Raw genomic sequence first — 12,197 nt, 5'->3', positions numbered from 1 at the left:
TGTAAATCCCCACTGTGCGCCTGGCATCATTAAAGGGATTTGGGGATTTAACGCGCTAATCTCCGCACTCCCCATTAACTCCCCAACGCCCTAAAGCCGACCACCATGGCAGCGAAGGAAGAAAGAAAGAAAGAAAGAGAGAGAGAGAGAGAGAGAGAGAGAGAGAGAGAGAGAGAGAGAGAGAGAGACCGACCCCTTGGAAACCGATGACCGTCTCAAGACGACCGCCTCGCGTCCTCAAGAAGCCGCCGAAGACACTCCACCAAATCGAACACAAAAGTCGGCGAAGATCCTTTTAAAAAGAAAAAAAAAAAGTCTTGATCGATCCCCCCCCCCCCCCCCCCCTCGGCCCTTCTTCAAGACGCCGCCGCCGCCACTACCACCACAGGAGGAGAGGACGGGGATGGCGGGATGGCGTAACCTGACGCAAGGGGATCCAGCGTACGTCTCAGTCTCTCGGGTCACGTATGCACCTTGTCCCGATTAAAAGGCTTGTTTACCCCCATTCAATCTCCACTGAGTAATGAAAGACACTTCCCCTACTCGACGAAAGTAAACAAAACAAAATACTCTACAAGCATGACGAAATCTCCACCATGGGAGAAAAAAAACCGTAACACAGTAGTCAAAAGACGTGAAGTATGACATGACGAGCATAACGTGACGTGAAATGACAACCGTCCTCCCCCTCCCTTCTCTTCCCCCTCCCTTTACACCCCCCACACGACACCCCCCACCCCATGCCTCCCTCAAGCGCAAACTACACTTACTGTTTTTTAATGAGCACATAAAATTTCGCACGACCTTGGCCTCGTGAACCCGAGACGCGAAAACGTAAAGGATCACGATCTAAATCAAGCGGAGAGGGGGATGGGGAGGGGAGGGGGTAAGAAGAGCGGAACGGGGGTGGGAAGGGAGGGGGCTTGGGGGGGGAGATGGAGGGGGAGAGGAGGAAGGGGGGAGGAGAATAGAAAAGAAGGAAATGGAGTGTGGAAGGGGGTAAAAAGAAGGGGGAATAGGAAAAGAGGAAAGGGAGAAGGGGAGAGGGTTGAGAGGGGGAAGGGGGGGGTGAGAAGGGAAGGCCACACCAGCATGACACCCGCCCACGCCCACGATGACACGATTCAGTCAAACGCGCCCGAACCTTCGCCAAACTGAGCGGGACGATCCGGCCCACAGCAGAGGAAGTGTGGGAGGCCAAAGCAGAACCAATGTTTAGAAAATACTACTTGTGTAAATAAAACTTCAAAGCACCATTACATAAAAACAAGTAACATTACTCTAGAACAAAGGATGGAAAAAAAAAACGAACGGACACAGCATTCCAGAAACCCAGTACTCCCCCCCCCCCCGCAAAAACCCTGTTGCTGGGTGCCAATGCCAGTGCCACTCCGGAAAGGCCAACCCGGGCGACGTGGCATTTAAACCCAACCGCCACCCCTTCCTACCCTCCCCCCTACATCCAGCCGTGATTTGGCGACGGCGGCTGACGTTGGCTGACGGCGGCTGACGTCGACACGGCCTGCTGACGCTACTTCCGGAGAAGCGTTCCGGAGGCCACGGCGGCCGGCCGGAGCGCTCTCGGGAGGCGGCAGAAGCGACGACGACGGAGAAGGCGATTGCCTCGCCCGTTTACGCAATTATCCGCTGCGGAAGAGAGTCGAGACGTCCGCTGAAGCAAGAGCAAAGAGGAGAAATAGCAGCAACAGGAGGAGCAGTAGTAGTGAAAGAAGCAGCAGCAGCAGCAACAGGAGAGCAGGACGACGACGCGAACGACCCTTCTAGCAGGCGCAGCTGGACCCAGACTTCCGCTGACCGCACGCATCCTGACGGTCGCGTGCGGCGGCAGCGGCGGTCGCGCACCCCTCCCCCCCCTTTCCTTTAGAAGCGACTCCGAAAGTTCTACACAAAGGAGCCAAGCAAGCGAAACCTCACATGAATAATAAAAAAGGCAGAGAGAGAGAGAGAGAGAGAGAGAGAGAGAGAGAGAGAGAGAGAGAGAGAGAGAGAGAGAGAGAGAGAGAGAGAGAGAGAGAGAGAGAGAGAGAGAGAGAGAGAGAGAGCCCCAATCCCTCCCGCACTGACCGATCAAGACGCCCTACCCCCGTAAGACCACGAGACCGAAATCGATGCAAATGCCGACCGTGAATAATGCAAATCCAGAAAAGGAGGCTAATCGCAAATCGACGCCCGCGCCCGCCAGAGTACGCACAGAAACCGATGCGTAATTCCTGACGACAAAAGACCCAGGGAAGAGAGATTACGCCAACGCCAGGCTGCTGCTACTGCTGCTGCTGCTGCTTGGCGAAGGCGTTGCCAATAAGAAATTGTGAAAGCATGGGAATTTTTTCTACTTTTCCTTCCCTATCCTTTCTCCCTCTTTCTGCCTCCTTCACTACCTCTCCCCCTTCCCACCTTTGTCCCTCCTTTCTCCCTCCTTCCCTCCTTTCTCCCTCCATCTCCCTCCCACCACCACCACCACCACTAGAAGCAGATTGTTATTCCAGCTTTCCCATGAGAACGTAATGAACGAAAAGAGGGGAAGGGGGAGGGAAGGAGAGGGGAGGAGGTGGTGGGGGTAGAGCCAGAGGGGTCCCTCCCCCCAAGCGTCGCGTGTCCTGGGGCGGCACCTCGGGAGACGCACACGCACGTACACACGCCCGGTAAAGCTGCTTCACACGCACACAAACAACTCTCACACGGGTAGAACAGACGTCAACGATTTCGAATATGACCCCAAAACAGAAATATAAACCACAACTGTTCAATTATACACGTGACATACAAAAATAAAGAACGGCAAAGGTCACCCCTAAAATATGCACACGCAGACTGCAGAAAGATATCGATTTGTCGTAAAAAAAGAAGTGACCATCTTAGAACGAGGTCAAGCACGGCCTGGAAGATAAAGAAAAAAATCCAGGTGCCAAAGCAAAAAAAAAAAAAAAAAAGCTCAAACGAATAAAAGAAAAAAGACAGGATATTTAAAGATATACACAAACGAAAGAGAAAGTACAGAGAACAACGATCACAGAACTAAAACAAAATCAAATCCAAAACTTTAGGAAAAGGGGATAAAAACCAAACGACAAAAAAATGTCGGAAATCGGAAGAGAGACCACCGTAGGCCGTTTAAAAGGAGGTAGACAACCTGTCGATCGCCGGCGCCGAGCACAGGAAGTGGAACCGCCCGCCGCCATCCCTCGCTCGCCCAGGTGGATTATGGGTAAACCGCCGCCGGAACTCAAACGAACTTTAAATAACAATAGTATAAAAAAAAATTACCCTCCTCACCGACTCCTATCCATAGTATTTTCACTCTAATCTTTCGGTAAATTCCTTTTATTTTGACATCGGGCTAGACGTCAAAATCCTCCTCTGAATTTTCGAAAAATGTAAAAGAAAATGAAAGATGAAAAGGCGAGCGCATCGTCGGCGGTGGGCGGCCGCGGGCGAGCAGACACACACGTAATTGAGGGGCTGATGGTGGGCGGAGCAACGGGTGGGCGGGACGGCGGAAGTTCCGGCCACGGGGGAGGGGGAGGGGGGAGGGAAAGGGGGATGTATGGAGGGAAGGGAAGGGAATGGAGGAAGAGAAGGAAGGGGAGATGGGAGGGCGAAGGGGGATGGAGGGAAGAAAGAGGGAAGAGGACGAAAACGATAAAGGGGGGAAAGGGAAAGAAGAGGAAGCTGGATAGGAGAGAGAAGTGGAAAGGAAAGGAGAGTGGGGATGGAGAAAGACGAGGAAGGGGAGAGAATGAGGGAGGCCTAGCAGAGTTGGGGAGGGTGGGGGGGGGAGTAATAGTCAAATGATCGGTCATGTTTGCGTGGCGTTGGATTGGGCGGGGGGGAGGGGGGAGGGGAGGAAGAAGGTAAATACAGGAGGGTGGGAAGGAGAGGGGGGAAGGTAGGGGGGTAGGGAGAGCAAAGTACTCCCCCGTGTATGTATGTAGCGGGTCCACACTTCGTTATTTCCGCCCGCGACGCCCCACCGCCCGCGAAGCCAAGCCGAGGGAAGGTCAAGTGGGAGGAGAGAAGAGCCCAAGCGCGTGACGTCACAGCTGTCCTTTTAAATAAGAGCCCAAGTCACGAGCGACCAACGACCTTTCGCGCAAGAAAATGTGCTTGCAAATCAATGGCAAGCAAATGGGCAATTCCTGTGTATTATACAAGCACGTTTATCACACATAAGATGGATGTGCCATGTGTACACCGACAGAATTGCATACACAGTACACGTACACGGATACCGGCAAAACCTTGTACGTTACGGTTTACAAGCTCATATCAAGTAACTTTATGCATATTACGTTAAGACCGAAGAACATCTTCAAAGGAAACACACGGGAGAGGAAGGGAGGGGGGGGGGGGGGGGGGGGGGGCGGAAGAGAGCGTGGGAAAGTCCTCCTCTCCCCCCTCCCCCTTTCCGCCCCCCCCCCCATCTTTCACTTCCACAACCAACAACCAAACCGCCCCTCACTTCAGCACAATGGAACCAACTTATCATCGAAAATGCCAAACAAAAGCTACCCTGTGCGAGCTGGCGTGCCCTCTGCCCCGCTCCTGCCTTCCCTCGCCCTGTCTGTCACTGCTGGACCTGCTCATCTGCTTGCCTGCCTGCCTGCTTGCCTATGTTTCTGTATATTTACCCACCTGCCTGCCTACGTGTGTGTGTTTTTCATCCCATCTGTCTACCCGTCTCCCCATGTGTCTGTCCATCTGTATCTGCCTGCCTCCTCTTCCCTCCCTCCCCATTTCCTAAAAGTCATCCTCCACGCCTGTAAAAACCCATTAAAAGCCCTTTCTTATATATACGGTAATGCTACAGTCCACCCATATGCTGCCGCCGCCGCCACAACCACGCCAATTACGCACCTCCAGCGGCTTCCCTTCAAACGGGACGACAACGCCTCTCCTCACCAGCGCCCACGCCCAGAGATCCTAAGCCGATCACAGACGACAATTACAAAAGGACGCGATGCCGACGCTATACTACAGGCACGTACGAGGGGCATCAACACCCCCCCATCCCCCCTCCCCCAACAGAGAAGCCCTACCAGCCGCAATTTCATGCTAACGCGATTCCCTCTCCATCTGGCGGCATCGGCGTGTTTACAAACCCCCTCCCCTGCCCCCCACCTCACCCCCACCCTTCCCCTTGCACCTTCCACACCCTGCCTCCACCCCTCCTCCACCTCTCCCCCAACCTATCCTAGTGGTAAATAAACAAAAAAGAGGGTTAGCATATTTTACCATACAAGCCCAATGCCCACGACGCCCCACCCTCCACCCACACAGGAGTAAACTATGGCTTAGCACCATTTACCCATCCAGTAGTACACACACACGAGGTAAGCATATTTTAGCATCCAAAGGAAAAAAACAAAACATACGGCACCGTCTATGCTGGGTTACATCATACCAAAGCCCTTCAAGTGAATGGAAAGGGGGGAGGGGAAGGGGGGCTTCACACGTCAATTCTCCTTAATGCCAAGGGTGCCACAAGGCCGGGAGGATAAAATACAGGGGGAAGAAGAAGGGGGGGGGGAGCTGCCAACGCCTCTATACAACTGGAACTTGAAAACGTATACAAGTTATGAAGTCTAAAAATAGCGAAAAACATCGGGAGGAAATACCCTAAGAATGCAAATAGATCAAATAAATAATAAATTAATACGATGGGAAATACGCATAATATAAAGGCAAAAGACGAAAAAAAACTCATGGAGAAGATTTACCCCCCCCCCCCGCTTGCCAGGCCTAAGGAGAAGGGGAATGAGGGGAGAAGTAACGGCTATGCGGGGGTGAGGGGAGAGCGGGGGGGCGAACAAGGGGAAAGTATGTAAAGTGGTTGTAGGTAATGATCAGCAGACTGGAGGGGGGAGGGGGAGAGGGGGAAGGAGAGAAATGGGAAAAACACTGATGGGGATTTAACTCCCTCTCCGCCCCCTCTATCCTCCCCCCCCCCCACCCGCAAACACACACAAGGTCAAACCCGGAAATTCCGAAAGCCCCTTTCGAAAGCCCCCAAACAGAAGGGCTCTAAATGGGAACCATTGTTCCTCCTCGTAGGCCGTGGCACTCAAGACCTAACCCCCTCGACCTCCCCTCCTTCCCCTTTCCCCCCTTACCCTTCATCCCCATCACCCCTGCCTCCCTCCCCTCCCTCCCTCCCGCCATAAAACCCAAACAAAACATGGCACTATCTGCGGCCCATGTGTCGGGCACTCAACCCCTCGCCAACCCCTTTCCCCTCAAGAGCCCCGGGGTGCCTCGGCTGCCCCTTTAAGGAATTTACAGTTAGACGTCTGTCCCCCTTTCCCCCTTGGATGGCCTTGGAGGACGAGCAGACGAGGGTAACTGAGGGGAAACGGAATGGAAGAGGAAGAAGGGGAGAGGGATAGGGAGAGAGGAGTGGGAGGGAATACGGATGAGAAGAGGATGGGGAAAGGAATGAGAATTATGAAGACGAGACAGGAAAGAAAGGCAGAAAGGGAAGAGGAGACGAAAGGAAAGGGGGGTAAGGAAAAAAAAAAGGAAGAGACGACACGACAGTAGAGAGGCCACCGAGACATGGGAAAGCCGAGCCTCGTCTGGACGCAATTACAGGCAAGCAAGCAAGCAGGCAGGCTCGGCGGTGCATCCAAGATGTGTACATTGAGTATCGATTCGGTGCACAGTTCCACGAGGGCGTCCACCGGCGTCCACCAGCCCCCTCCCCGCCCTCCCTGCACGCCGCTCGCTCGTTCCCCGCCGCGAGGGAGGGCGCGGGGAGAAGCTGTTGTCAGGCACGTCATGCTGGGTCACCTGGAACCACTTCAGCGCAGCCAGGCAGATTTGTCGCCCCAGCGTCGTTTAGGAGTCGTTAGGACGTCGTTAAGAAGGCATCCGGTCCTCCCGCCGTCAGCACCTGGGGACGGATCGCTCGGGGAGGGCGGGGGAGAGGGAGGAAGAGAAGAAGGGGGGAAAAGGAGGGAGGAAAGGGAACAAGAGGAAAAGGAGAATGAGGAAAAGAAAAGAGGGAGAAACGGGAATGATGAGAGGAAGAGAAAGAAGGGAGACGAGGAGGAGGAAGAGCCACTGCCCTTCCTCTTGAAGTCTCTCTCCCAGCAAGACGCTTCCCTCGACTTTTTTCCGCCACATGCACGCCACCTGGCCGCCGCCGCCGACCGAACTTCTCCCCTTTTTTCTTAATAAACATCTTGCTTCCTCCAAGACAATCTTCCCTTACCGTTAGTACAACCCCTCAGCCATCTGTTGCCATCTGTCACGGCGGCGGACGATGGCAAGAAGGGAGGGGAGGGGGAGGGGAGGGGGAGGTCAGGTTCGTTCTTTCTCCCTCCCTACCCCCCCCCCCACGTGACCATTTAAAACAATCACAGGAAATCAAAATCTCCCTTTAACCCCGGACGATGCACCACAGGTTTCCTCTTCTCCTTACAAACTGCTCGCGAGAGAGGGAGAGGGAGAGGGGGAAGGGAAGGGAAGGAGAGGGAGAGGGGGAAGGGGAAGGGGGAGGCAAGGCTGCGTCCCAGAAGCGTCCGTGGGATTTGCATGCCTAATGAGATCCGAGGATTTCCGGCGAAAGAGACGACTGACGCTTCGTAAGAGGAAGGAAGTAGGGGGGGAGGAGTGAAGAAAGTAGAAGGGAAGGGGGACAGGAAGAGGAGGAAGCAGGAGGGAAGAGTAGAGAAAACGAAGGGGAGGGAGTAGGAAAGGGAAGGATGTAGGTGATTAAGCGAAGGGGGAAGGGGAAAAGGGGGAAGGGAGGAAGAGGTTAAAAAGTACAAGAGACGAAGGTAAGAAGCAGAGGTGTAGGAAGGAGATTCGGAAGAGAAACGAAGGAAAAGGAAACAAGGAGACCGCGAAGAAAAGGGAGGGAGGAGAGGAAGTGAAGCCGGAACAGCCCCTGGCGATTCCCATTCCTAATTCCCTTCCCCTGACAGAGAAGCGAAGGGGCCATGGCAACGACGGCGACATGACTTGACAGCAGCCATTACTCACTCCCAAAGCCTCAGTGCGGAAGCGACATCACGATCTGACTGTCCTAACACGAACAAAAAAGCGAAATAAATCAAGTTAAAAAGAAAATGAGAAAAGGGGAAAAAAGGCCGTCTGACATGAAAATAACGAAATTGGAAGATGAAAAACACGAAAGAAGCGCCTGAGTCTCCACGCCGCCGAGACGCTCGCGAACACCAGGTGAAGGAGGGGCGGCTGCTGACGGAGGAGATCGCCGTCAGATAAGCTCCTCGCGCCCGCTGACTCTGCTCGCCGGGGACGCCGCCCTCGTCTGCCGCTGCTTTCTCGGACCAGATGCAGGACAGCCTTGCAAGGCCCCCAAAGCCTCGCGCCCACTACGCCCACCCAGGAGCCCCGCCCACTTTGGGTACAGACGCGAGGCGGTCTACTCCCCCCCCCCCATCTCCAAGAACGCTCAAAGTAAAAAAAAATCCTAGCCACCGACGCCCCTTTAAATCCCTCCCCTTTTAAAGGTTCCATCCTCATCCTGCCGTCTTCATCCTCCTGGGAACTTCTGGGCCGCGGTCAAGGATTAGCTTATCCCTTTCACAACGGGGTTATTAGAGACGCCAAATACCCCACACAAAAATACCATATACCCTTTTCGAAGGCTGGGTCCGCTCGGGAGGCACAGAATTCCCGAGAATTTGTGATCGTATTTGATGGAAAGAGGGAGACGCCGCGACCCAAGACCCGGGGTAGGATTTCTTGTGAGACGGTCTGGTGCGCGGGCATTCATTCGCCGCGCTTTTGAAAAGACCAGCGCCATCCAAAACACAGCCTTTTAAACCACGCAGCGCTCTGAAAAGGGGTTAGAAGATTATCCACAACCCTTGTTCCTTATCCACAATCCTTGTCCCTTTTCCGTCCCTATCAAGCCCTCGCAACCCACAAGCCCTAAACGTTCCACCCGCGCTTCTACACAGCCAACCCCCCAACACTTGTCGAAACGCCCACCTCCCACCCATCACCCACGCCCGCGCCCTCTCTCAGTCCCCACCCATCCACCCTTACATTTTTCCTGTCCTCGTCGAGGCTTCATCTGACATACAGTGGATCACCTGCGCCGCCACCTCCACCCCCACGCTCGCCCGTCAGCCAGCCTGCACTCCGCTGGCTTTGTGACGCGCTCGGCGATTGGGGAAAAAGGCTTTGGCTTTGAATTGATAAAGAATCTTGTTAAAGAATCTGGCAATTTTGTTAAATGGCTTGTCAGAGTATGAACAGGATTGAAAGCAAACCTATAACCATAACGCGATTGATTCACAACCCTATCAATCCCCACAGACATCACAACCCTCGTCCTAGCGATTTATCTTACAACCTCATGATACAACCCCCCCTAACGCCACCCTCACACCCGCCCAATAAGCCACCCGCCCACCTCCAAGACAAAGAAGACAGAGCCCGGGCATCACCACGCCTAAAGCACCCGATCTCATCCAACAACAGAGCGGCTAGCCAGGCTACCTTCCCACTCCCCCACCTTCCCTAACTTCCCCTCCTCCACCCCCAGGACACACCGTGGTCAAAAAAGGTGGGAGAGAGGGGTGAGAGAAGGGGAGGAAAGGGGGGAGAGGGGTAAGGGGTAAACAATCCCCTCTCCCTCTCCTCCACCCCAACCCCCACCATAAACCAGGGAGGATGGGGGAGAGGGAGAGGAAGAGAGGACGCGGCTGGGGTTGTAATCAAGGAACAATTGCTAGGATCTCGATGCTTGCGCCCACAAAGCAACGCCCACCTGGCTCGCAGCGACTTTCTTTTCAAGAGAAATAACATGAAAGGTTGTTGGCAGAGTTAAACAAGTCTCGGCAAATGCATAACGCTTGCAAAACTATTAATAATTATAATATTATCCAACTTCAAAATAGAAAATACAAAAATAAAAACTTAAAAAAAACACTACAACCGCTTTAAATTAAAGAAAACGAGAGGAGAGTGAAAAATAAAAAATAAAACGTAAAAAGAGCTTCTTTAGTTGATCCCGCGTCTGCCTGCCAGCGACCGACGCTCTCCCGGCCGAGACTCCAACGCAGCCGCCCAGAGACTACGCTTGTCAAAAAACACCGAATTTCTATCGCTTTTCACTCGTTCGACTATTTTCACTTCTACCCCATACCCTTTCGGATCGAATTTACTCATTTCGGGCGAGGGGAGATTGGCACAGCCCCCCTCGAGCGGAGACAAAGAGCGGAGAGAGAAGGGAGGGTCGGGGAGTCGCGCTAGTCGGCCCCCACTCCAACAGCGACGCCGCGGCTCGCCCTTGCTCCTCGAATAAAATCCTTCCTGCGGCCTTTTTAAAACGTCTTACGGAGTCCCCGACAACGGAAAATGGTAAATCCTGGTACTCACCTCGTACTTCAAACCAGCGAGCCTGAGCCAAGTCTCCACCTTGAGGCAGTAGGGGCTGAGGGAGGGCAGGACGGGCGTGCGGGTGAATTGGTACAGGTACACCACGTCCTTCTCGAAATCCAGCTTGTGTACCGCCGGCTTGGGAGGCGCAGGTTCCTTCTTCGGTTTGGCTTCCTTCTTCTCATCCTTCTTCTCTTTGTCCGCTTTCTCGGCTTTGTCGTCAGCCTTTTCCTCGGCGTTGTTCACCTCAGCCTCCTCCTTCTTGACTTCGTCCTTCGCCTCCTCCTTCTTCTCCTCGGTCTGCTCCACGGGCTTAGTGTCGGTCTCGGTCGTCATGTTGGATGCAAAAGCGGTTTTAAAACAGAACCAAAGTCGAAAAACGCAAAGGAGTGAGGAGCGTACAGTGGGGGGGTCTTAAAACCAATGCGACGGGTCACACGTCTCGTCCGCGCACACAGCTGGCCGACTGAGCCACGACTGAGCCACGCCCGGCTCCTCCGCCCAAGCCAAGCCAGTGACGTCACGCCGCTCCGCGCTCATTGGCCGACGCCGCGATCCTGCCCCGACCCTCCGAGGATTCCAATTTCACGTTTTTTTAGGACTATTATTCGGAGGCGATTGACGAAGGCCTTAGGTTCTGTCTTGGGGTGTTAGGGTAGGGGTTTATTTGCTTGAAAGAATGAAGCGTCTCCATTTTTAAAATCTGTTTCCGCTCAGGCTCTCGCTTGACTATGGAGTTGCCCGCCATTTTTAAAGACGCTTAAACGCCAACTCGACCAAACAACTAAAAGATCTTTGGCTTGTCGGCGGCAATGGAGCTTGTTATTGCACCATCACAGGCTGTCCAACTTGTATCAAAGTTTCTCATTCATTCGGCGTAACTTACTGAACCCCTAAAAGAAGAAAAAAGAAAATATACGAATGAACATAGCAACGACTGTGAGAGAGACAAATATCAAACACATAATTACAAAGGAGATATAATTACCATTTACTCTAAATAAGCTCATTTGAGAATTAAAAGACAAATAGACAACAGAAAAGAAAAGACAACTCATCGCATTATTCACGAGTTCAACCCAAGGCACGCTTTAGATCACCCCGAATCATCAAGCGATTTAATTCTAATGTTAATTTAATGTTTTATGACTTTGCCGTGAGAGCCGAGGAAGCAACGTAAGGTCCCTGTATGACGATAAGCCATCAATTCAGCAGTCGTGGTTATTTGCTCAGCACAAACTAACCTTAGCTCTGCGCCATTAAGATAAGAGAAGGCAAATATTCACGATTGACTCCCGTTAACCTAATAGCAGTAATAATCCGTCCCTTTTTCCTATCCTGTGAGAATTGCTTGAAGGAAATCACGCGAGGGTTATTAAAGATTGGGTAATTAGCATCGAATTGATAGATTCGGTGATATAGTGACCCATGTAATTACAGAGAGAGAAAAAATATATATAAAATCTTGCTGACTCTTGCTTCAATATCAACACCCGGTGATGCCATAACGGGATCCCCGATTAAAAGACAGGTGCGCGGGGATTTGCATGTGCAGGTGAAATGCATTTGAAAAAAATGTGAATAAGCATATGGGGAAATCCAAGTTTTTCTTTGCAATAATGCTGATGTATGATGATGCTGGTGGAATGTCTCAGTGTTTCTCGCTCTCTCTCTTCCTCTGTTTCTCTCTGTCTGTCTGTCTGTCTCTCTCTCTCTCTCTCTCTCTCTCTCTCTCTCTCTCTCTCTCTCTCTCTCTCTCTCTCTCTCCTTCCTCTCTCCCTACCTCTTTCTCCCTCCCTCCCTCCTTCCTTCTCCCTCCCTCC

The 12,197-nt window shown here is 52.7% G+C and overlaps 1 protein-coding gene across 1 annotated transcript in view; it reads right to left on the bottom strand.

Annotated features, from left to right (window-relative positions):
• fax (failed axon connections) overlaps window positions 1-10,927 on the bottom strand; it is a gene marked incomplete in the record, with an annotated part of 16,360 nt that extends 5,433 nt beyond the window's left edge. The window contains 1 exon segment of the mRNA XM_070135946.1: window positions 10,375-10,927. Within this exon segment, the coding sequence (XP_069992047.1) occupies window positions 10,375-10,710 (336 nt within the window).
• Between the last annotated feature and the right edge of the window lie 1,270 nt (window positions 10,928-12,197).

Source organism: Penaeus vannamei, chromosome 21 (assembly GCF_042767895.1).
Source record: "Penaeus vannamei isolate JL-2024 chromosome 21, ASM4276789v1, whole genome shotgun sequence".
In the NCBI taxonomy this organism is placed as follows: domain Eukaryota; kingdom Metazoa; phylum Arthropoda; class Malacostraca; order Decapoda; family Penaeidae; genus Penaeus; species Penaeus vannamei.
This window is presented reverse-complemented; position numbering and strand designations above follow the sequence as displayed.